The sequence below is a fragment of the Ambystoma mexicanum genome, chromosome 8, assembly GCF_040938575.1.
Source record: "Ambystoma mexicanum isolate Mex_15411 chromosome 8, UKY_AmexF1_1, whole genome shotgun sequence".
In the NCBI taxonomy this organism is placed as follows: domain Eukaryota; kingdom Metazoa; phylum Chordata; class Amphibia; order Caudata; family Ambystomatidae; genus Ambystoma; species Ambystoma mexicanum.
The window spans coordinates 218,810,571-218,837,636 of NC_090929.1; the positions used below are offsets into that span (position 1 = coordinate 218,810,571).

Genomic DNA, 27,066 nt, shown 5'->3' on the forward strand with positions numbered 1-27,066 from the left:
GCATGGATTCTCTGGCATTAGTGGTATTAGGCAGAGTTGAGCTAGGGAGGGCGGGTTGGTGGAGATAAGCAGGGGCGAGGTTAAATGTGAAGGGTGGGGATGGAAGGGTGGCTGAACAGGGATGGGGTAGGGAGGGGTTGTGCATTAGGGGGATTAGCTGGATAGAGTGTAAGTAGGCCGAGGTGAGCTTCGGTTGGTGGCTACTGGGGAAAGGCAGGTGTGAAGTAGCATGGTTATGACAGGGTGTGTGTGCAGGGGTGAGGCAGAAAAGGTGTGGGTAGGATGGCGGGAGGTGGCGATGGGTGGTGATAGAGTGGAGCAAGGTTGGGGCAGGGATAGAGAGGAATATGGTATAGAAAAATGAGTTAGGATCGGAGTAGAGAGGGGTGAGCAGGAGTAGATGAAGGTAGAGTGGTTTAGGGAAGGGATAGACTGAATTTTGGGGGCTGAGTGTGGGGGAGGGGTAGTGGTAGAGTGGGGTAGGATGGTTGTGTGGGGTACATTGTCAGACTAGAGTAGGTTAGAGTGGGGGCTTAGACGGGTGGTATTGAAGTTTGGAGGAGTGGTCTGCAATGGTGATGTGGAGTAGGAGTGTGGAGGTTTTGTGAATTGCAGATGTATGGAGTGGTGTACAGTGATGGTCTGAATTGGTGGAGTTGAGTAATGCAATGGTGGTGTGGAGATGAAGTAGGCAACATTAATTTAAAGAAAATGCACACATTACTATTTGTACAACTTACAAACGCTCATAAAAAGTATAAGTAACATGCAGGTGACCAAAACACAGGCCCACATAGCTGAACTAAATGCTAAATGAGACCAGCTAACTGCTAAACAGCTTTGCTCGAGCTGTGGGAGGATCTATTTTCATGTAATGGCTAAAATATATAAACAAATTGGTTATGTTACAGTGGTGAATTGCAGATTGCCAAGTGATTTCTTTTGAGGGCATTTGTAGTTTGTGAGGGGCACAGCACCCATTCTTCTGCAAGTTATCAATCTCTCGTAATGGCAGGCCGTCTGCAGTCCTACTAATGACCAACAGATGGCCTTATTTTAAATCTACGCTGCCTGTTTGCACTTGTTTCCTCTCCGTATTTAAAGTGAACACGTCCAATCATCTGTAGATGGAGAGGCCCATTGCACGGTTCCTGGGAGAAAGGTATATCTAAAAGACAGGCGCAACACTCAATATATGAACAATTCAATCAGGGAGGAAAGAAATCACCCCATTCTGTAAATAAATCACAAATGAGAATGGGGGTGATTTACATCGGACATGCATATACAACGTACAATATTGTCTACTCAGAATTTATCATAAATATACTTTTCTTTTTACAGTGCTTCATGATAGATTTTACCTACTTCTGAGCACTGTAATAATAGATGATATTATAACCAAATCCAAGGGTACTTAATTGACTGCTTTGGAAGATTTAAACTGATTTTTATAAAAACAAAGAGCGTTTTGGAAATATAAAAATGACAAATGAATTGTATATTTGAAATATGTTTGTGATAGTGATTCACACATGAAAATGGCACCCTGAGGTCTCTGCTCATTTAATTTGTTACAACACTCACTCTAACAGCATACTGTCTCCAAACCACATGGCATACATACTAATTTGGAGAGCTTGAGCTGCTGTATGTGAAGCTTCGGATGTGACCTTTGAACTGAGGAGGTCTCCTGGTTTCCCTAAACGATTCAGTGATCTCACTTCTCAGAACATACAGAGAGAAATCGACGGGCTTCTTAAGGACATCTCTTTTCCCTATCACTCAGTCACCCCGTGTTAATCTCCAGAAGAAGAGTGAACATGCTCATGGGGGCACAGCCCACCACTGATTGTTGTTAGGTTCCTTTCCTTCATTGGCTTGTGGACGAAGGCAAACTGCTTAATGGTTAATGTAAAAACACCATGTTCCTAAACTGCTTAATGGCTAATGATGAAGCCCCAAATTTCCCAAAAAGCACAGGCAGTTTACCCTGCGTTCTGCATGGGTCCATTTTGCCAACTGTAGGCCTCGTCCTCTCACATTGGGTTGTCTCAGGCCAAACGGCTTCTGAGTAGTCAGGAAGCAACAATCAGTCCCCACTGGGGCGTGAAAGCTCAGGTGCACATTTTTATGTAACAGAACATCTAATTGGCTCAAATAGTGTTAAACAAGATATGGCAGAAAGAGACAAGAAATAACAATCAGGGCCCAATTCTGAGCCCGTGATAAAAGTAGTGACGAAAGCAGACATTCTGCCCTCCACTTTCCAGCACTACCATTCTGAGGTGGGTGGAAGAATTGGAGGTGGGATGTCATGCTTTCCAGCAGCAAAAAGCTGCTCAAATCTAGCCTTATGATAGAAACATGTGCACCTGTGGCACTGTGAACATTTCTTAAAAGACTGACACTTTTCTAATTGAAGAAACATTTCTTTAGCTTTCAGTAAATTAGAAAAGTGGTGCTGCAGTGCCTGCCCTGCATTCCTGATTATTGCTAGGCTGCATTCAAGCTGTAAATAAGGACATGCAAAAGTTGAGGCTCTGACTCCAGGCTGCCACAGTTTCACTTTGACAGAATATAGTGCTTTTAAGGAGAGTGTTCATCCTCCATGTAAGAACGTTTTCCTAATTTTGTACGCACCTCCGATTTGGGAAGTCAGTGAGCTGCCAAATTCATGCCAAAGGTGTTGACAGTTGCCACGCCAACACCTGTGGCATACCAACTGACAACCCCTGTGTCAGCATTGATTTTAGCCATGTGCTGGTGTTTTGCACCAAACAAAATGTGCCCAAATCATCAAGTGTCCGCACATACCCATCACTGCTACTAATCAACCCAGTAAGGAAATAAAAGGGCATTCCAGTGCAAACATTTTCAACGCATTGCACAGGCCAACCCTGTTTGGAGGATTGCTAAATCAAGCTTGACAGTTTAGAGAGTGGTGTTCAAGCCCTGGAGGTTTTAGGATAACCATTGACTTTGTAAATTACTGTAATTTGGATTCACTCTATTTAATGTATTTTGCATATACAACCTTGTACTGGATTAGACTCTTGACCCGGCTGAACTAAGGCTGCCAAAATATGAGACATGGGTGATAGGGAATGCAGGTACTCTCACAATCACTCCTCCTAACAGGAATACAGGTACTCTCACAAGCACTTCCAAACATCACACCCGCAAGAAGGTGCAGTGTTAGGATTTAGCCGTCTTTTCTTATAGTGCCAATGTGTCACACATTCAGTGATCCAACTTCATTCTTTGACTTACCTTTGAAGAGACAGATGCAAGATGTCCTATGAAGAGTGCCAAAGCAAAGATCCTCATCAGTTGTGAGCTGGCACAGGAAAGGTTACACGGCTGATTCTGCTTCCGTTGGTTCATTCTAAAATGCAAACAGCATGCAATTTTACATTTCCCTTTGGCAGAACCATGACATTTACATCGGACATGCATATAAAACGTACAATATTCTCTACTCTGAATTTATCATAAATATACTTTTCTTTTTACAGCGCTTCATGATAGATTTTACCTACTTCTGAGCACTGTAATAATAGATGATATTATAACCAAATCCAAAGGTACTTAATTGACTGCTTTGGAAGATTTAAACTGAGTAAGCTATGCCAGGACTCAAGACCTTAACTCAGTGTAATATTTTGCCAGAAAAACCGTCCAGGTGTCATCAAGTCCTCTCCTCAGGTGCCAAATCCATTCCACGTTTTCAGTAAATTCAAACAAAACACATTTGAATACAGTGAATCTGAATCGGAGCTAGTTACATCATTGGCAGTTATATTGCAAACCTGCTGTGGCTGGAGCTCTTGAGAACAGGACTTGCAGACGCCTGATATGAAAAAGACCCAGTGAAGAGTTGGGTGCCTGATGTATAGGGCACCCTTGCCTTTCCTTTTGGTCACTCAATGGCTGATTGTAAGTCTGAAAAACCATAGTCGGCAGCATTGACCTTTGCAGTAATCCACACAGGCAGACCAGCCTGATTTAATCCGTGCAAACTGGGCACACACAGCCAGATAGGAAGGATGAAATCCAGTACAGAACTATGCCTTGAGTTGGATTGACGTGATGGAAATGAAAGGGGCATGGTATATGTGTGCCAATACACTGAGAGATCTAAATGTACTGGCAGACAGGAGGCATCCTATAAAGCATGCTGAATATCTTGACAAACATCTGAAGATGATGCCAGTCTTGGAGCTGTACTAAGAGCAGGGTCTGAGTTGGTGGTATGTTATGTTAACCAGATTTGTAGCGCACAAGTTCCCTGAGGGGCATCCTGGCACGAGGACTACACCGCTAGGATGAGACAACTGTAGGCTGAAACAACAAGGTCTTCACGGACTGCCTAAACCGAATATGATTCGCAGTGCACCTAAGGGCGCATGACAGGTATTTCCACAGTTTTCCAGCAGCAAAGAAAAATGCATAACCTCCAACCTTCCACAACCAGATTTTCGGGATAGCAACAAGACAGGCATTACAGGAACGGAGAATCCGGCCTGGAACATAGGGACGTAATTTGTCTTGGCGATAATCAGCCCCCTGGTGATACAACTCCTGGTGGACAAGACATAAGGGTTTAAATGTAATTATCTGGGGCACTGAGAGCCAGTAGAGTGAGTGAAGCACAGAACTGATTTGCCAATGATATGGGGTATTTGTGGTGAACCGAGCAGCAAGGTTTTGGAAAAGCTGCAAGCAGTGTAAAAGGCCAATGGGATGAGCCAGAAACAGGGCGTTACAATAGTCAATTTGACTAGTAACTAAGGCGGTAACAATCAGAGGTCACAGATAAGAGGGAAGAAATGGTAGTATTTTACGGAGCACTTTAAGGAGGTAGTGACCCATTTTACAGACTGCACTCACTTGAGGAGCCATCGAGAGTGACAAAGAAAGAAGAACTCCCTAATTTCGTAACCACTATCACTGGGAGATCATCTAGGACAGAGGGCCAAAAAGAAGAAGTCCACAGAGAAGGGTTAGAGGAAGACCCACCACCAAGACCTCTGCCTTGTCCCTGTTAAGCTTCAACCAGTTCCTATTCATCGGCTCTCCCGTGACTGCAAGGCACCCACACAAGCACAACGACACCTGAGCTTGGTCTAGATCCAACCAAACCAAAATCTGGGTGTCGTCGGCATAGGAATAGCTTCAGAAGCCAAGGGAGCAGATGAGATAGAGCAAGGGATGGACGTTGATGTTAAATGGCATGGGGGACAAGGCAAAGCCCTATGGGACACCACAGCAAAGCAATTGATAAGAGTAAGAAAAAGGGTGGTAATGTACAGGAGAGTGAGAGGTCATGTTTGGTTAAAGATGCCTAATCATATTTCAAAGAGTTTGTCAAGAATGGGAATGCCATTGATATATGGGTCACTGATAGGATGGTAAATGGAAAAGTTGTGAATGTGTTTTAGAAGAGGGCAAACAGAAGAGAGTTTTATGCCAGATCAAATGCATTGTGTAGTGTTGAGCAGTTTATCATAGTCCGGTAGTAAGGGATGATTGAGTCTTGGGGCTGCCAAATATGTTTTTTGATGGAAAACTACCATCAGATTGGGACATACGCATCAGTGATGAGTAGGTGGACTTGAAATTATTAGAGTCAAGGGGAGAGAAACAATTAATAAGTATGATACTCAACGGGAATAGGGCCTGCCCTACTGGGATTTGATGTCCGGGACATACATCCAATGTGGGATTGTTTAGTTAGAAACAAAAATGATGCAAAGTCACATGTTTTTGTGGAAAAAGAAAGAAAAGAGTGTGAATGCAAAGGGATGTATTGGGAAGATGCAATTTCTCACCACATGAAATAGGCAATTTGGCCTACAAGCTAGAATACATTGTTTCTCTGATGCTTTTCAACAGGGCAGTTGTTGCGCTTTAAGCTGAGAGAGGAGTGATGGGTGTTGGTATTGATACAAGTCTATATTTAAACTCTGTAGATGGTGTGTTTGAAATATTTGTGGTTGGAGAAGCAGTAAGCCGGGATTGATATTTTCTGCCCTGGAAGGAGCATGATTGTGAATTATGTGGAGCACTATTGAATTAAATAAACAGAGCATTGATATCCAGGGCATGTTGGTGTGTTGATGTGTGAGTCTACTTGTTCTTTTATAGATTATGTTATTCTTAAATATGAGTTAGAAAGCCCTCATACCTGCCCTAGGCTTGGAATTGTGTTATCAGGTTTTGGGATGGCAATATATATGGATAGTGATCAATTCAGTCATTTGGTAAAGGGGTCTGACTGAGTAAGGGATTAATGAAGATGGTATCCCATTCATTCATTGACAGTAGTTACTTTGTGGCGATTTATTATGGAGTAATTATTCAAAATTACTTAGAAAAATATGGGTATTTAAGGCCTTTGGGGTGAAAAGGGGGTGGGGAGGGTTCTGTGGAGTGCTTGTAATGAAGGGGAAAGCTGGTATGGGGGACACCCCCCAAAAAAAAGAAAAATAATGTGAAGAAACATTTCAAAGTAATTACTTTGTAGTAAATTACTGTGAAGTAATTACCGTTGATGAAATGACATGGACCCATTGAGGACATGGTGAGGTTTAGATTGTATCCAACTTTGTGAGTGTGTCCTGGAAGATAAATTGATATGGGCTGCTCGACAAATACCCTTGATGTAATTATATGATATGGGCTTCTCTGGCTTACCCCTGATGTAATTCTGCAGAGGGCTATTTGATTTGCAAAGAAGTTGCTATGAGTGAAAGTGATTTACCCGTTATGTAAATAAGAAGTTACTGTGAGTAACTGTGACTTACCCTTTACATACATCTGATAATGACTATGTGATTGGCAAAGAGGTTACCGTGAGTAACTGCGACTTACCCTTGAAGTAAATAGGGGGCTATTTGATTCCCAAAAATGTTACTATGATTAACTATGACTTACCCTTCACATACAATTGGACAGCGCTATTTGATTCACAAAGACGTTATTTTGAGTAACTCAGACTTACTAGTGGGTTGGGAGTAAGTCAGAGGTATTCATACAAACTTGTTTAGAAATCAAATAGTCCTTGATAGGATTATGAAAAATATTACAGTTATTCATGGGGACGTCTTCTGGAATCAAACAGCCATGGATTATGGAGAAGGTAAGCCAGAGACACTCCTTTGGGTATCAAGTAGACCATTATGGGTGTGTGGCAAAGCTGTATTAATTAATTCAGTAATTAGGATTGTGCACCACATTTAATACTGGAGCCCAGTCTCTGAGCACAGGACCGGGATTCACACGTGTGTTGGTGTGCGTTATCTTGCTTCCAAGGCAAACATGTTGCCCAATAGCTATGCTCCTGGCCCAAGCTTAGTCACAGTTATTCATAGTAACTTTGTCAGGAATCAAATAGCTGCGTATAGGTTTATGGAAAAGGTACGAATTACTTATCGTAACTTCTCAAATAGTCTTTTTAAGGTTTACAGCAATTACAGCTGAATCTTAGAGTCAAAGGCCATTTTGATGACAGCATTGCTCTGAACATGTTGGCGTGTGTCCTTTAATTTGGAGGTGCTTAGTGGTAGAAAGGATGGAAACATAGTGAAAATAAGGAGAGGAATGAGAGTCAGTAATGGGACATGCCATTGGGAGATATATTTAGTTACAAGTCTGCCCTCTGCTTTTTGGTGGCAGGTGTAAAAATAATGGTGTGATTGGGGGATATGGAGGTCAAGTACATGATCCTATGAAATAGGTGAATGTTAGGTTGAGAAGAAGAGGACAACTTTTTGACACCATCTCCAAACCGTTGTCAAGTGATTATACATACTGTATAGCCGAAGCAAACATGGCAAATGAATGCACAAGAATAGATAGATGCAAAAGGGGAGAGCAGTAACACTTTATAGCAATGGTGGTTCTGTAAATGGCAGGATTGCATATGAACATGTTGGCAGTGAGAACCTTCACACTCATGCATTGGAAGGAAATGGTAGCTCTCTCGGTTCCAAATGATGGATCCCTTCTCAGTTTCGAGTAACAAAGCAAGAGGCTACATCCTCTGGAGATGCAGAAATCTAGTGGCAGGAAGGGCTATGCGAATATGGGCTTCTAACCATACCTCATGTCGCTTATGGTCACTGTGGGGTTCCGATTCACAGCGCAATAGACCATGCAGTTAGACCATGAGAGTTAGGTGTCTATTGAATTGATCGTTTTGACTATTGCCTGGAACATGATCAGCTAAAGATTACACTGCAGGTTGGAAAAGAGTGTGTTCCTTGCGCTTGAGGTGGAGTCGGTGAATAATCAATAGAGGGTATGTTTCTACTTAACGTTTGGTATGTTCCAGTCTGAGATGTCCAGTGAAGTTTGACATCCCCAATGAACGCATCTTCGGTGGAGCCGTCGGCCAGTGCTTAATTTGTGGAGGGTGAGGGGGTGGGGCGTTGCCAGGACTTAGCCCATGCCCTTATTTCTGAGCACCGACACTTATCGTTTCAGGATCAGTTTGATTCTAGAGTGATGATAGTCAGAGCATCCATCAACCCCAATGGTCAGGTTCGAACTGCTGTAGTTCCACCACAAATGTGCTGACACAGTGAGGAGCAGCTGCGGGAGCTGGCAGTGATGGAGGGGAACCGCCTGCCCATAGGGTCACAAGCATGCTAGAAACTATTTGGGCCCTGGCTATTATTTTCATACAAATGTAAGACTGCCTGCAGCCCCTGAAGGTCGGGAGATTGCAGTGACTCTTAAAGAGAGTGAGGAAGAGAGAGTTCTGTTAATTCGACTGCCTGGGTGCGGATTGGATCGCTGGTAAGAGAGCAGCTGGTATAAGCCAGGGAGACTCAGCATAACGTCTCCTCCTGCGAGTCATGGCAAAGGATGCCCTCTGCCATCGTTTCTTTGCCACCTAATGTCTTCAGCTCTTAGAGCTGTAAAACAAGATCACACGGTACGTTTAAACAGTAATCGCGCTTCAGCTGTTACCAGTGCCTGCTCGCAAGATGAGCTTTCTAGGGCCAGCTCCTCGCCACCAGCAAAACACTCTGGTCCATAACTGACTGTGAATAGCAGCACCCTGCATGACACATGCAGCAGGAGGGGAAACCGCGGAACACAGGCCCCATTCATAGAGCTAACTACACCCGGCGGCCGTCAGCTGTGCCTTTTTCAGGACAAGGCAAGAAGACCACACGTTTAAACTAGTCCTAATATAGATCTCCTTAACAGGAGCCAGTGAATAACATTAGGAAGCAAACATCTTTTTTTTTTTTTTTTTACATTGAAAATAACAGTTAAGTAAACAAAGACGAATCAGAAACAGGCGGTCCGTTCTAAGTCGGGCTTCTTTCGAATTGGGAATGTGTGGGTCCCATTCGTGCCCCCCTGGCCTTACATATACAGCAAAGCACGCCATCTGCCTGTACATGGGATTAGTGAACTAAGCTTTGAAGTTTACAAGTTCTACTTCTCGTAAAAACATGTGCTTAAAAAAGAAAAAACTATGAAAACAACCTATTAGTCTTAAAAGATTTGCAAAGTAGATATGTCAGCCAGAACGAAAGTTGTTTACCTCATGACAATACAAAATGTACTCAAAGGAAAGATGAAAACACTAATACAGGGATGCCGAAATGGCGTTGGCATATTTAATAAGCCCAAATGAATTTAGATAGGCTTAAATCTTGGTAGGTCCGAACAGAATATGTGCTCTCATTCTGGGGAGGAAGTGGCAGACTCTACCATCATGCAAAACCCGGGGAAAAATATTTCAAGGTTATTTCTCCAGTTCTTTTTCAGAATGAAAAAAAAAATACTTCGTAAGCAAATCAATTTGAAAGATAAGCATGCACTCCTTTATATAATCCTCCTCCTTAAATATAGGCTTTTAATAATTTAATATTTTAATTCAGAGTAAATTGTTTTTTTGCGCTGCTCTTGAGCAACAGCCCTAACATGTATCACCGCGGAAAGACCACATATACCCAGTGTTCAGAGCATAAAAACAAATACTGGCACTCCTGCTTAGTTTAGGTGGTAAGCTAAAGAGTGGGCTTGGAAAGCATCATGTATCCTTTTGGCAGAAGTCTTCTTCGTCCATAACAGATTCCAATATGTAGCATACACTTCTCAAAGGTGGTTAACAATCACAGGCATGATTTGCCCTCTCAGCCAACCCAGAAAGAACTTGCCAAATGAAATGAAAAAGTATTCATTTTGAATCTATTTATCTTAAAAAAGCATATAAATAACTTCAATTCTAAAGTCCTTGGTGGTAATTCCGTCAGGCCAGGTGGCGGTAATAGTAATTCCATTTGCTGGTATAATTATAGTTGTTTATTTATAACGCGCTAATACCAGTAGTGGATTCTAAGCATGGGATCGGGATTCAAACCTGTGTTGCTCTGTATTGTCTTGCTTCCGAGACAAACACGATGCCCCTGAGAGCTTTCCTTCCTCAACACTAGGCATGTCTGCGGATTTACTGCTGCGATAACACCAAACTCGTGATGCGGCCCAAAGTGTGCTGTCTCCCACTGTGTAGTGATCATAAATTGCATGAGATAGGAATTTCTGAACACGTTTGTGTGTGATCAGTAAAAAAATAAAAGCTAAGTACATTTCACGCAGTCATATAAACACAGCAGATGCTCAGTCACGTGGGCAATGGAATTAGCGAAAAAGTGTGATAAAATGACTGTTCTGCAGGAGGACAGGGATCAGTAGTGACTAAAATGCCTGCTGAACCCCACAATTATAATACATTAGCAGTGATCACTATCATAAAGGTGAAGCCGGCACAGCCCAAAAGGTATTCCACCTCCTTCACCACTTTTGGTAGAGGAGGCTGAGGGTATGACATAGCCTCAGGAGGAGTGGGAGCTGATAACAGTAGCTACCTATCAGCAGTAGTACAAAGACTACAAAATAAAAGGAAATCCAATCAAGGTTATGCACAACTATTGACGTTTAATTCAACAATACAATGCAAATACCTAACTAAAAATCCAAGAAAATCCCAACCCTATAAAGAAACACAGAAATGCAAGCTGTTGTACAAAGGCACTCTAGGTGGGTAAGGAGACACTCAGTTGGCACAGGGCCAGATTCATAGAATGTTTTACACGGTTCAAAGTGACTTTGCACTGCCCACACAAACTCTGATTCATGCAACTGTCCAAAGTGTATTTTTGCAGCGCAATGTCAGCACAAAGTCATTTTTGCAGTACAACATGAATTTTGCACTGACTTTGCACTGCAGAAATACACTTTGCACACTTCCATGAATAAGGGTTTGCGTCAGCAGTGCAAAGTCACTTTTCAACAGTGCAAAATCACTTTGAACTGTGCAAACAATTCCATGAATCGGCCCCACAATGTCTATGTTCAAGGTGTGTCCTCTAAGAAAAAGGCAGCGAAGCAGGCCTAAAAGTCACTATGGTCCCCAAAGTGTGTCACTGTGTTCCCCATGGTGGACTAGGGCACAGGGGCCCTTCATAGTACATTATTTCCTTGGTACTCTATAGCCTCAAACCAGGCTTCTATGTGCTTTCCTGCAGTTGCCCGGTGTTAATACAGGGTGAGTCGCATTGACCTAGAGGCGAGTACGTTTCATATCGGTGTCTAGATAGGGCTGTGGCTGGATTGAGATAGTACTCCAAACAGTGTGAGTCAATTGGTACCAACAGGTCCGGGTCGGTGGTCAAGTCTGGGTGAAACAATGCTTCCCTGGGACAAGTCATTGTGCGACACAGTGGAATCCAGTGGATTGAATGGGCAGTTAAGATGGGTAGAGGTGAGCTTCTGTTGTGTTGATACACTACTCATAATGTAGTGAGTCGGAATCTTCCACAGTGGCAAGCTGGTGTTTGAATCAAGGTGGCGTCACTGTTCGAGACAGCGTAAAGCCGGCACAAAGAAGCAGGTAGGCAGCTTGAAGTTCATGAAATGCCAAAAGCAGCACCATTGTCCTGTGTCAACCCAAAGGGCATCAAGCTTGAAGATGGCTTGAGGTGGTGACATAGTATTCCACCTGCTCTTGGGCTTCTGGTTTTCTGGGAGTCCCAATTCAGGGGCTCTAGGACAAGGGGAGTTCTTCTGCATTCCCATCTTGGATGGCAGCTAAAGGGGTTTCTTAACACTCAGTGAGAGGGCCCTAGTTCCTGTATAGTCACAGTGAGCCATTATCCAACAGCAGCCAACCTCACTGTCACTGGGTATAATTAGGGGACAGAGGTTTCCTCTGCTTTGGGTGCCTTTGGTCCACACCTCCCAGGCAGAGGACTTTGGGATAGACTATATCCCCATAAGAGGACCAGATGAATTTCTCTTAGAGGTGGGGTGTCTCTCTCTAAAAAATAAATGGCATTGGGGTTGCTCCAAAGAAAGCCTGCTCCAAGTTGGTCCAATCTCTGTTGTTATAACAATTGCTGTTCGCCTTATGATATCACACCCAGAGCAACACCCTTTCAGGAAATGGAGTGAAAAGCAAAAGGAAGAGAACCCTAACAGAAAGGGCGATGATGGGAGCATTCTCCAGGCCTACCTTTCCTTTCGGACTACTCTAATCTCATCCCATTCCCATGCCTGCTAGCTTCAAGAACCCTCCAGTGAACATCACTCTGGCGGAGGCTGGCTTTGTTATGTCAGTGCTGCCTCTGAAGCACCATTCCAAGGTGACCTCCTGGGGGAGTTTCTATGCTCTGATGAAGGTGTGACCCTTCCTGCTGGAGAATCAAAGGGGCATCATCCTGGCCATACTTCACATGGGAGCTCAGTACAGACAGTGCTGCCACAGGTAAGCCCTGCTACCAGAACTGACACTGGTGGCTTAACAATTGTGTGATTCTAGCAGTTGCCATGCCAAACAAGTCATGACTTATATTTACAGATCTATGTGCAATCAGACTGTGCAGAATACACAATCACCAGAGTTTAGCTCAGAGGTGCAGACAGTAAAAACACCACCTCTGCCTGCAGGCACTTTGGTACCAGCAGATGTCAGGGATGCACAGATGACCTTCGACCCTGCTCTATGTAACTGCAGAGCTGACCCTGGTGATGTCAGTAGACTGGTTAGGGCAAGGCACATAGGTGCACATTCATTTTGGTATTGAACATTTTGAAAGAAGGGTCTGAGTAGCCCACCCCTCTTTCAGAAACGGAATTAGCTCCATCATTTAAACATTTCAGGCTCTACTACCCTCAGCAGATGGCACCCTGTCAATTGGAGCACATGTGCCAGTGTCGCTTATTTCATTGTGCGCGTGGATATGCAGTGAAAATACCATAACACCTCCCTCCACCTAGCCCAAGGGTTCAGGAGCAATACATTTGCCACTATAGCAAACCAATCGCCATTGCCCCTATTGCCCCAACTGTTGCAAGGGCTTGTCACGTGTGAAATGAAAAGCTCTTTCTTGAAGTAAAATGACACTTATGATCTTCTTCAATGTGTTTTCTATTCAGCAGGGCATGCTCATACTTTACACTACTGGGGGGCGAAAACCTATGGTTAGGAAGTTGTTCATTGTGTCGAATGGATGTGGGAGCGTTTAAGCCTTTCTAGGAATTAAACAGGAGCTTGTTTCACTATTAGTTGAGTGACTAATAGTTGACTTCCCAGCAGCAATTCTAAAACAGGCCCAGAGATGGAAAGTAGTTTACAACACTGAGAAATCGGCTCAGGCAACGTAAACACGTTTAATGTCATGCAAAGCTGCCTGACAAGCACATAATCCAATGAAAAAAAGGAGAAGTGACAGGAATGGCGTATTTGCCGCTTCAGTATACCAGATGTCCATGTTTTACATGCCTAAAACATGATATGAATGTGTTATGTATATAGCGCTTTGATTTAAAGCACTTTACATAACACATTTTTACATACATCATTATTCATTACCCAACCGAAATCACTTTGTCTACCTCCGAAGGATGAAAGGCTGAGTTAGCCTTGCAGGGATTTGAACCTGCGATCTGCAGCTTAAACACAGATCACAACAACAGGCACTTAACCAACTGAGCTATCGTACAAACATACATGCGCTCATATTTTCATACCACAACTACTCTTAATATACATCAATGTTCCATTTATCGTTTATATTGGATTGCATTTGAGTATGTTTATGTTCGAACTTCAATTGGTTGCATGCCGAGAATGGGCACTCCAATTTCGTATTTGTTTTTTTTTAGTACTTTTTATTTTTCAGAACAGTAATCGCAAAGTAAATACAGAAGGATACAGCAGAAGAATTTCCTGTGCATTAATCAGTATATGTTATCTGTACTCCCAAAGGTCCTCCAGGCAAGCACTATAGTGCTATACAAAAAAATGGTAGATCAGTGCATTAATCAGACATACATTATCTCAATGCACAGTGCAGTACAGATATGGAAATTGAGATAGCACGCTCATCAGGTGCTTCATACATTTCACTGTGCTATTTAGTCCCATAGTGGTAGCCATTGGTAGTGCGGATTCTTCCCATCTGCTCTGTGAAAGATGCGGTTCCAGGCATTTAGTGAATTGTTGACAGGGTCATAAGGGCAGACATCTTCACATGTGCTGTCCATTATGAGTGTCCTCATTTCAAGGCCTTCCACCGCTGTATTTTCTAATCTAACATGTGGTGGGTTTTCTCCTTGATCATACCAGTAGGAGGCAAATTGTGCTTGAGATCCTATCCAGTAGATCTAAAGGTTGGGTCTGTTAAACCTGCCCTTAGTAAATGGCAGCACCGTTAGTTCCCAAATTTTCCACTTGGCCCGAGTGCCACAGAAACCTAGACAAAGGGCCTCATTACACGGAAGGCGGTAAGGGTTTACCGGTACCGGTAAGGGCACCGGTAAACCCTTACTGCCTTACTACGAGTTCCCTTTGCGGGACCCGGCCTTAATGGCTGGTTTTACCAGCCATTAAAGTAGGGTGCCGCAAAGGGACCTTGGTGCTAATTAAAGTACCGCAATTTGAAGTACCGTAATTAGACCTTCCCCATTCCCATTATGCCCTATGGGGGCAAAAATGGGAATGAGGAAGTGCCTTGGTGAATGGGGAATTACCGCCCCCACTCACCTTGGAGTAGGGTGGTAATTCCGCCATCCACCAAGGCGGACACGGTAAAATACCGGTGGCAACCATGGCGCTAATAGCGCCATGGTTACCGCCTACTACCGTGTAATGAGGCCCAAAGTGTTTTGCAGCTCTGTGAAATAGCGGGTGCCTGGCCAGATGGGTACATTTACATATGTATATAGTGCTTTAGGGACTAGTATCATTTTAATGAGCTAGAGTCTGCTGCTGAAAGTGGGATCCACAGCCAGGCAGATATGTTTGTATTTGCATATTTCATCAGGGCAGAGTAATTCTGTGTTAATAACATGTCTTTAGATCTAGAGACTGGTATTCCTTAATATCCCAGTGTATCTGGTGTCCATTTTAACAGGTCTTGTGGCAGAGGTTGGGGCGTAGCATCTGTGAGGGGGAACATATTTGACTTTCCATAATTTATTGTGAATCCGGAATATGCCCCAATTCTGGCATCATCCTGCATTATACAATCTAAATTGTGTTGCTCGTCTTTCACGAAAAGCAGAACGTTGTCTGTATACAACAACATTATCTCTGAGGTTCCAGCTATTCATATGCCTTTGATTGCATGTCTGGCCTGCATTAGGTCTGCCATGGTTTCTATTCCCAAGGCAAAGAGTAAAGGGGCTAGTGGGCACCCTTAGCTCATCCCACAACCCAGTTCGAATGGGGCTCAGTGTGTCGTTTTGGTTAGGACAGAGGCTATGGGTTTAGTATACAGGATTTCAACATAGTCTATAAAGGCCTCATCCTGCCTGCATTTTCTGTGGACCGTGAACAGATATGGCCACACCACCACATTGAATGCCTTCTGGGCCTCTAAGGCTCCAGCTACTGTATGGGTCTTGGGGGATATACGGCACTGCAATTTCAAGCATAAACCTATGCTGCACATGAAGGTAGGGTCGGATTGGTGCAATAAATTGTCCTTGGCCCACATTCTTAAATATCAATTCATGACTTTTAAAACCAAACTGGCTGAATGGGATCCCAGGGAGGGGTTTCAGATGTTTTGACAAAATGTGTGATAAATCTATCACTACGAGGTTCATTGGCACCTGGCAGTGGCTAGAGTAAAAAACAGCTATTTAGGACTAGCACATCACTTATTGGTACATGCCCGCATTTCCAGCAGGTTTTTAGCTGCTCCAGTTCTCCCGCCACCGTCCACCATCAGCCTCCCGCTCGTGGCCTTCCACCTCCCATATCCCAACCTCATATCACACTGCCCCCATCATCCTCCTCCGATGTTACATGTGGACAATCTACCTTTTCTGGCCTCTGCTCTGTATCCACCCTCCTTCATCATCCTCTGGCTTCCATTGAAAGGCTGAACATGGCTGTTTTTTCCATGATAGTCCTCCTTTAATTGTAAGGTTTCTTTAGAGAAAAATCACATGACATGCTATTGGGAAGATGATCTTTTTCTTTTTTTTTTTTAATAAGGGTCATTATAGCTTGGGAGGTTTTAACAGCCCGCTGAGCCAGTTAAAGGACCTTAGTATATTCTGCCTATTCATTTGGGCAGCTACCCATTACGGCTGTGCCAAATACAGTAGCATTGATTAAAACGAGCAGCTCTACAGTGCACTAAGTAGTACAAGTGGGCCACTTTGGTCTAGAAAACAGGTCCACAGTAGCCTGTCTGGTCCACTCTTTTGGCTGCTGTCATAATTGCCAGTCCAAGCCGGTGGTCCTAATGGGCTGGGACCGGTTGGAAACGTTGCTCCTCTATTTTTGTTATTTAGGTTTTACTGTTCCTTTACTTTCATTTTTAAAAGAAACTGTTCCGGAATGCTTTAGTCTTAAAATAAAAGTGTAGGAAGAAACTGAAACTTGCACTTCAGTGAATGGCACTGAACATTCCCTTAAACAGCATTTGTGTTTGCTTCGGGGTTTTGATTGCACATGGTAGTGGGCATGGCGATGGGGTTTGTGGGGAGCGGGGGCAGGCATGCAGGGAAGATAATTCCACCACTTCTTTCCGTACATATTGACCACTGGTCCGAGCGTGCATGCAGATAATGCAACATAATAAATTCAGAAGTTAGAAAAATCAGCTTGTAATTGCCATTTTCTAAAGGACCATTAATATTAATTAACACTAATTCAAGTCAAAAACATTTCAGAACATATACTCTCAGTGGCTACTTCAGTCAGCAAAGCTAAGATGCCATTTAAAACAGACAATCCAAACGTGTGGCATCCAGACTTTCACCACAAGAGGAACCCTCAATCCATGCCCCTTCTTTGTTCTTCTTGTAGATTCCAGCTCCCTTACCAACTAGCAAGCTTTGAATGGCGGCTCAAACCACCTGTAAAGCCTGCATTGCATGCTTCCTTTTGTGATGTGTACACACAGGCACTGGACATTGTGGTGTAAAAAGACAGCCCCAGAGCGACAGAGATGGAGAGGCCATGATGGGCCCCATTGTGAGAATGAAGCTGGCTCAGTGTGGAGCTCCATTGAAATTTAAAAGCCAGTACAAAACAGTAATTTCAACATGAAACCTAGTGAATGAGAGAGAATGGGCCTCCATTTTGTTACAATGTACAAGGCACTCAGCGGAAGTAGTGCAACTCAGAACTGGAATATTGTTGACTGCGTCACATGGGTTCCAAAAGACATGGGACACTTCAGATGCTGACTTCGTGTAATTGCCCACTTTGACAGATTCAAAACTGTAACAGTGCACATGGAAAGAATAAATACCTTTGAAAGATACTATGCATCTGGAAGCTAACAAGGAGGAATGATGCCTTACAGTGGGAAAGTAAAGCCAAATGACAGACTGTGTGTTCAGTAATAAAGAGACTCAATTTCAGCACATAAAAAAATTGCATTTATAGGGAAAGGCCTATTTTGTGTTTTACATAAATTGAACACTTGTTCTTTGGTAACTGTATCCTATCTATGTGCACTAGAGTACTAGTGAATCTACCTCTATTCTAATGTAGTAGAAAATAAAGATTTTATTTATGAATGACAGGCCTCGATACAATGCTAAAATGTTACATGTAGGCACATTTTGTCCATTTAAAGCTGCATTTTCTGAAGGCTGGCTGCTGTGACGTCATTTCACCAAAATGCCTGGGGTAACTGACGTGACATCACATGACCCTTGACCTCTGATGACATCACAGGAAGTGATGTCATTTGGCCCAACCCTGAAGGGACATCACAGGAAGCAAAGGAACGCAACCTTTCACCCCTTGACAAAACAGTAAGAGGCATCATATTGCATTGTTCCTAAGTACACGACAAAATATATCGTTATACACAATAATGTGATATACATGTCATACAAGAATGGATCACCATATGTATCATTGTTATCAGTGTGTATAGGCCCATATTAACAAATTACTGTGAATGCAAGCGGACATCCAAGGCCACATGATAATGATGTGTTATTATAAAGCACTTACGCTTAAGCGCTTTATATAGAACAAATATTCATACAATATCACCCGACCTGTGTTGGTACTCATTTATCAACCTCAGAAGGATGAAAGGCTGAGTTGAGGTGTTTAAGGACAAACTAATTCAGGGACTCACCCCCTGAAGTGTGCCTGAAATAAATCTTTAATGAGTCTAGCAATTATTGTATAGAATTCCAGAAAGACAAATTACTTGTTATTCCTAATCTTTCTTATTTCGGGCCAGTACTCAAAGTGTTACACTAGTGCAACCCCCTGTCATTGTTTTTTTTTTTTTTAAAGAGGCATGAACAAGAAAGCCAGCCACTCCAGAAACAAAGAGCCACATTGTACTGGCCACATGCATTTTAAAAAAGAAGAAAATTATATATATATATATATATATATATATATATATATATATATATATATATATATATATATATATATATATATATTTATATATTTCTTTTTTTGGGGGGGGGCGTAGAAAGGGAGACCACATGGGTAGCAAGGAAGACATCAGGGTTTGCAGTTGTGACCCCTGGTAACCCCAAACATCCCTGGCTGGGTGCAACTGGTGCTTTTCCCACTAAACTGAAAGGGCTGTCCCTTTGAAAATCTGAACCTTTGGCTAAGGACCCCAGGAGAAGAAGGTCTGGTTGTCAATTTAAATGCTAAGATATACAAAGTAGTAGATTTAAAGAATGGGATTTGCAGATAACATGACCAACTGAAATTACCTTTAAGGTCAGGTTTCACATAAAATGTGCATTAGCTCTGAACAAAGACCCTTTGAAGGTCAGGAGGAAAGGGTAAGATAAACATTAGCCCGAGCAGGTGGCTGGTCACATGCTTACAGAGAAATAGAAACTTAGGAATGGGATGGGCCCATCTGAAACTGGGAGCACCTATTATACAGTGCCATTGATTAAACATTGAAAACAATGATCATTGTGTGTCCTATCAAGCCCACCCTGTGTTCATTTTAAAGAGGATACAAAGACAGACGGGACTGTGTAAAAAATAAATGTTGTGATGTACATAACTTAAGTTAGGATCAAAAGTTTGATTCTGACATTTTTATAAATCTGAGGAATTGGAGATTTTGAAAGACTAATAGATGGTGAAAATAATGTTGAAAGTATGCAGTGTCAGAGTGGTAACTATTTTGGTGCAGCATCATACCGTGAAAAATGGTGGCTCTGTCCAGGAAGGGCGTGGCAAAATAAAATTAGTAGTGTTCGACTCGCCACAAAATATAGAATTAAAAAAAAATATATATATATATATATACATGTGGTTATCTGAAAGATTAAGGTAGTTTCCAAATTCTGAGATTTTTCAGAATACAAAATGTGAAACCCACATGTCACTTTGAGATGACAAATCCTTCTCCTCCCTCAGCCTCACTAACCCACACCTCCCAACTCCTGGTCCTATCATCAGGCAGTGGGACTATTGGTGCGAGTGAAAGGGAGGAAGCTATCCAATCCTTACGGTGGGAATAATGACAATGTTGGAGTGCCATCAGCCATATTAGAGGGCATGTTTGCATCAGAACAGGGCTGTTTCACTTTACTCCTGGAGAGAACCTACTGACAGACTCTTGTAAGGAACAACTAGCAGAGAGGTCTCAATCATTGCCTTGGAGACAGTGGCAGGGAAATCTAGAAGCTAGCTGAGGCTCCATCAGAGGAGCAGAAGGAGTCTGGGTGCAGGAGAAACCCTTGACTAAAAGTCCTTGACCAGATCTGCGCTGTCCTCAGAGGAGCCCTGCTGCTTTCCCTGAACAAAGCATCCCATGTAAGTAGACCATTCCAGAAGCCATCAATTGTGTGGGGAGCTATCTGACTTATCCCTTTCCTTAAGTGGCTTTGGGGGGTGAAACTGGATAGGCCCTTGGAACATTGTATTAAATACAATTCAAATGACTTCCACTATAGAAAATCACAGTATCCATTCAACGTGCATTGTGCTGGAACAGCACATCTAAATCTTTTTCATTAAATTGTGAGGAGGGGTTAAACTGTGTGGATGCTTGCACATTGAATTGAAGTTGAATCAATTCATTCCCATATACAAAATCACAGGATGAGTGTTGTTAGAATTCAAAACTAACTATGTTCACGGCCAGTGTGTTAGAGCTGGTATAGACGATAAAGAGGTGGGTGACTGTCCTTCTGAAACCCCTGACTCCTGTCCTGAAGGGGGATGTCCATAATCCCTAAATAAGTAATCCTAAACGCTACTTTTCAAAATAGAATTTCCCATTCATCCCCATTCATTTTAACTCAGAATTACAAAGCATTGCATCTTATATGTATGTGTGATACAAAACGAAATTTCCCCTTTGTTCCCATTTTTCTCTGACCCAAATAACAAAGCCCTGTCTTTCATTGCATTTGTGTTGCAAAAACGTTTTTTCCCCACTGTATTCCTTTCCCTAATATTGCATTTCTAGTAAGAAGCCAAAACGATTTGTCCATTGTTTTCTGACGCCCTGCACCTTGCCTTTAAATCAAAGAGGTCGTATTTAATTGAGGCTTGGAGGGTGGGGGTTCCTGACAGGAAAGTATGGCTTCTAAAGAACTAACCAACCATCATGGTCTAATGACACTCGGATAAGCTGTTTAATAATACAATGGAAAATAGCACCTATGTACACACATGCATCTAGCAGTATAAGAAAATGCACTTTCATAAACATTCAACCAACACAACTGAAATTAGCACGTATACACACATATAACTAACACCGTACACACCTGCACTTAAATAACAAGCTAACAAACAACCTAGGAGAACAATTAGAATTAGAATTGAGCATTTTCTTTAAGTAGTCAACCACCAAAGTCCACTTACATGATCAACCAAACCAGTGCAACCATCCAAAGTGGCCCAACTGGCACTCATAACACAGTAAATCAGCACAAACTAGCCATTACATGCTCCTAAAACTAACAATGTGCAATCATGCACTTAGATACACAGTTCATCAACACAGTTTAAGAAACCCTTAGAAAACATTCAACCAATAGAGTTACAAGTGAGCATATAGATAAACAGTCAGCGAACACTATCTAGCTGCACACATGTACTCAACCAGAACAGTGCAAGCACTTGCCTAAACAACCGTTCTGGTCCAATCCGTACCCAGATAAGCAGTAAACCAGGGCAGCTGCAAGCCAACACTTCAACCAACAGCAACAGAGCCTCACTTGAGGCAAGAGTGTGACAGCCAGAAAAAGCTGGTAAAGCAGCAATTCAGATGAAGAGACAACAACTTGGCCCAAGCAAGCAAATAGGTAAAGAACTAGCCAATAGAACATGGCAACACACACTTACAGCAAGTCCACACAATCAGTGTGAATACTGAAATGATGAGCCTGCTAACACAAGACAGACCCAGCAGTAATATAAGACGTTACTAGAGAAAGCATATTTCAGAGGCCACAGCCCATTCCACTCATGACTAGGACATGAAATCCCAAATGTGCACATTGACTTCTTCAGTAGAGGTTGGATCTCCCCACTGCATCGTAGACATCTGTAAGCTGCCCAGTGCCCATTAATAACACTGCACTATTCCAGGGCTGTCAATCACCCCGCCCCGCCCCCGCCTAACACCCTGGCTGCACACTCATGGTTAAGCATGGAACAGACTGTGAAACCAACGCGCAGCCATTCATTGAAGCTCTTGGCTGTCTGTACGGGGGGCAGCAGGCGGGGGTTAGCAGGGGGGACAGGTGTCTCTACGTTACATACACTTGGTTCTCATTAAGCCTTGCAGACACTTCTGGGACGCTGCCAAGAAATGCTGCTGGCACTTCCAAGCACGTTTCAGTCCAAGAATCGAGCAGCGACTAACCAGCGGTGAATGATGGAAACATTTCTAGCTGTGTGCTGGGCGTGACACAGGGATATGGCCCTTGGCCAGCAGCAAGTGACAAAGCGCGCCTATCATATTCTGTACGCTGCTTAATATGGTTGCATTGTACCCAAGACTTATAAATGAAAGACCAAGGCGTGGCTCTGGTCCCGAGCCTTTTAGCGAACTACACAGCAAAATCTTCAGAAGACAGCGCCCTACAGCAAAAAAGAAATGCCCCAAACCTTTTAAAGAGCATCAAGGGCAGGTTTGGAGGTTGGAACCGAGCAAATAGTCTCTCTCCTAGGACTAAATATACTTGACTGTTTCCTGACTGCCTTAGTTATGTAGCAAATGAGTAATTTTGTTTGACACGTTTTTACAAACAACGTAAGCGTGTAAGATGGTTTTTGGAGACACGTTACAAACGAAGAAATATAGTCGCATTTGCATATTTCAAGAAATGTCATGAACAGTGAAATCTGGGATAGTAAAATGTGCAAATGGGGTTCCTAACACAGCAGATACATATACATGTTTTAAACAACTCCCACCCTTGAAGAACTCCCTCCATGCCTGTGCTATAGAAAGTCCCACATAAGTTCTAATGCTAATCGGCACTGGCTGGTTTCCCAAAGGTGTAGGGTCTTCTCCCCTTAGTGGAAGCTGTCCACCTATAGGCGGCAAAGATAGGATGAGACTGGGACAAAATATAGGCCAAACCTAAAAAGAGCCCACTTTCACATATCAGGATTCAAGCAAACAAACTATGTCAGAGGTAAATGGTAGGACATTTTTTGGGAGCATTTGTGGATTACGGTGGTTTTTAAAACACATTGGGCTAGTAACACAGATCAACACTACCAGCTGTGCAGAACACTAAGTCATTAAACTGGTTTACACGGCTCACAATACTGCTTCACTAGCCTGTAAAGCCTGGCCTGTGGGAATGCCCTGTGGCCTGATAGGCTTTAGCAAAACAAAAGACGTGGTGGCTGGAAGGTTAAGAATTAATCTTAACCTCTGGCATTGCTCTGGGCAACCCTCCAGATCATTGTTTTTTGCCTGCCAAGCCATTATAAAAGGGGAAAGGCCATATGCAAATCAGGCTTATCCCCACCCCAAAAGGAGCAGTCCAGCCCAAACTGCTTGGTCACATCCCTTCTGCACGAGACCACAATCATCCACAGACATATGTGGCCTCTTTGGGCGTCATCAGTGGAATAGTTTGGGTCTCTAGGCCCAGCAGGTAGAGGACTTGTGTCTGGTCATACCTGTCCCACTCGGAGTGCCTATAGCCAAACAAAAGAGGTGATGGCTTTTTTTTCCCGATAGGCTTTAGTAAAGTACCAGCCAGCAAAAGCTGTCAACTGAGCCTGCCCATACTGGAGGTGTTAATCTTATCACCTTAGTTCGTGTTTTTTCGTTTGTTGAGTTTGATTTAGCAGTAGCGTTTCTGCAATGAAAGGCGTCCTTGACTGTTAGGTTAACACTTATGCTCCTCAATGCAGTCTTTCTCTGCCATATTTTAAGACCTTTTTCACTTATATAAGGCTAAATTTCCTTTACATTAAGGGTACTGTTCATCTTTAGGAATGGCTCCAGCTTGAGGTCAGGGTATCTACCCCCTTTGTTAAACCATGTGCATCCTAACTACACAATAATTAATGTTGTGATACGTTTGAAAGAAAATAAAATGTTTACACAGATGGTACAATGCATTAGCTTCTGAAGTCCCATAAACTCCTGCATGAAATCGTAGCCACGGAATAACACAACGGGGAACGAGAAAGCAGCACTAGATACATGAAACAAGCGCTCAATGTGTGGGGTGTTTGGCACGGCTGAGCCCTGGGACTGAATTCTGAGCTCCAGCACTTATTCCCTCAGCCTTAGTTTGATTATAATGTGGTGTGTTGGTAACTTTTTAATTTAAAATGTCAGTCATAGTGACACAAAGGGTAACAACACTGTGCATGTGACACGTTCCTCTGCATCCAATGCAGGCTCCGTGTTGTTCATAAAGCTAATGCGCCTCCCCTGTGCTGATGTACTAGTTATCCAGGTTCCAGAATAACAATTGGCCAGGAGGTGGCAGTACTGAACACTCGTTCTTACCATACGCATACACAGCACCATTAAGCCGGAATGATGAGTGCTGCTCAGCTACTGTAATAACTGGCAGCACGGCATCAATAGGGTTAGTGGCGCTAGGCTGTAGTCTAGGATGGAACCATGCAGCTGGAAGCAGGGGAAGTAACTCGTTCAGCTGGCATATGCATATGTGCCAGTGCCGGTGGTCTGGCTGATTTCGTGGCATACAAGCTTCTGGTGGTGCTGGGTTTAGGCAGGCAACGGGCACTCAGTGGGCACATATAAGTCCTCGTTAAGCTAGTAACTGCCCCTTGCTCTTCTGGTATGCAGCTAGCATGGGGTTTTCCAAAGCACAGCATGTCAAGCTGGCGACTGAATCTTAAACATGTGCTGGAACGTGAATGCGATCAGCGCCAAAGCGTCGTCAGTGTCATTAGCAAGCCAGAGGGGCACATAGAGTAAAACAATCAGTCAGTTGTCAGCCAACAGCCCCATCACACTGCCAAGACCAGGGAAGAGGCTACTCTGTTGAGTGCCAACCTATGGAAGAAGATCTTACTTCGGTGAAGAACTGGAAAGTGCAATAGTCCAGTAATGATGTTGTCTGAATTTGTTCACATCACTTTACTATTTGAAGGAATCAGTTGTGATATATTTTCTTGGAATGGATGGTCTAAATGACTCCCTTGTCACCTGTAGAATCAGAGGAAAATGATAACGAGGCTGGTTTTGTTTAAAGAAGCAGTTAAAAATGTGGTCATAAAATAAATCTTGGGGCCCTGCTACCGAGAACAAACATGGCCAAATAACCTGCTTCATGGCTAGGCTCCCACTCCCACTTTGGGTGGGTAACAACCATGTTATAAGTCCCTGCACCTTTCACAGAGAAGAAAAATCCATTTTCAGGTCAGTATGGTCCCACCCTACTCTGCAGTCGAGCACCAAAATGCTAGGCAATTCTCCTCTGAACAAGAGTAGCAACAGCAACTCCAGACGCGTGTTTCGGCCTACTTGGGCCTTATCAGTGAGGTGAAGCTGTGCCTCTCTAAACACAGTGAGCAAGGGGTCCACGTTTGGATTACCCTGGGTAACATGTGGTGTCTCATTTCAAGATGCAACTAGAATGTCATGCTAGGGTATTTTTTGTAAATCACACATCTGCCATGGTTAGCAGTGAACCCTTCAGACCCAATGAGCTAATTGGAGTTGCTGCTGCAAACACAAATATGTTCGGGGTGGTTGTGGTTACAGCAGTTGAAGCGAGCTGCGTCCCTGATGTGGCACAGGTGTGTTTGAAAATGTTTAGGTCCTGGCACTTATTTATGTAATATGGAATTAACCACTGCATAAAACAATTCCTCATTTTAGTTTAAATCAGTACATACTGAAAAACATATATGGAATACAGTACTGACATGACCATCATTTTGGACATGGAATAGGCAAAGAAAAACAAAACATTAATTATTGAGCACATTTCCCAACAATAGCAGTGTTGGGACTGGAGAGTTTTAAAAGGTATACAATGATAAGAAATCAGAAAATAGATGACATGCTAGCTACCCAATTGACGTGTGTGTGTAACAAACAGTTCTCAAACATTCCATTACTGGATACGTCTTACTGACATCGTACAGCGAAAAAATCTTTAAGTTATGGATTTTAAAAATACACTCTGAAAGCAACGTGTTCTTTTGGATTAATGTGATGCAGTTTTGATGCAAGGTGGATTGTTTTAAATGAGGGCTGGTATTTAATTACTAGCTCAACCCCTAATACCCCACAGAGATGATTAAAATGCTTGAAGACATTCAAACAACAATTGGCAAAGCCAGCAGGTTTTGGTTGTCATTCGGCGCTTCAAATGGCACTGTACACAACATGTCATTTCTTTATGACAGCAATAAACTCGCAACAGTACAATTTATAAAAAATCATTACATTTAAAAAAACACACACTTGCAACAAAAATAGAACACGAATTAAGAATGTTCTGTTAGTTCGGATTTACCCATTAAATTGGCTTGGAAGCAAAAAAATACAAGTAAGGCACACTCAGAATGTTCATGTGCTGGGGTCTCTGACCGTAGGCCTTCTGATTTAGTCGGTGCATTCTAGAGGGCAGTGGGCGGCAATCTTAATTGTGGGGCAAGGGCCGCGACATAAGTTCCGAGACACAGACTAATGGAAAGGGTACCGACTGAGAAGGTATAGGGTCTCCTGTCCTAGTCTAAGACAAAACAGATTAAGGCCCTAACATATTGCGAGCTCGATGTAGGGGATCCAGACTTCATAGTGAAAGCAATTGTCCTCTGTCAAGAGGAAAGGGTCTTTTACCTTATAGGTTTTCTTTACTGACACTGACTGGAGCAACAACTATGGGTATATCAGGTTGTAGATTGAAATTGTGTGTGAATCATATGATATGTTATTCATAACGTACTTAATACCCAGAGATCGAACCTGTGTTGCTCCGTGTAGTCTTGTTTCCAAGATGAGCACGTTGCCACTGAGCTATCCTCCCGAGACAAATAGACATCTTTCTCAATCGTGTGTCATTTCTTTCACTATATGTGACATTACGTGACACATGAAC

The 27,066-nt window shown here is 43.0% G+C and overlaps 1 protein-coding gene across 1 annotated transcript in view; it reads right to left on the reverse strand.

Annotated features, from left to right (window-relative positions):
* The window catches only part of ADAMTSL2 (ADAMTS like 2), a 329,265-nt gene that overhangs the window by 250,350 nt on the left and 51,849 nt on the right, over nucleotides 1-27,066 (reverse strand). The window contains exon 2 of the mRNA XM_069609632.1: nucleotides 3,274-3,388. Coding sequence (XP_069465733.1) covers nucleotides 3,274-3,387 — 114 coding nt within the window. The 5' untranslated portion in view covers nucleotide 3,388. The remainder of the gene's footprint in view (nucleotides 1-3,273; nucleotides 3,389-27,066) is intronic.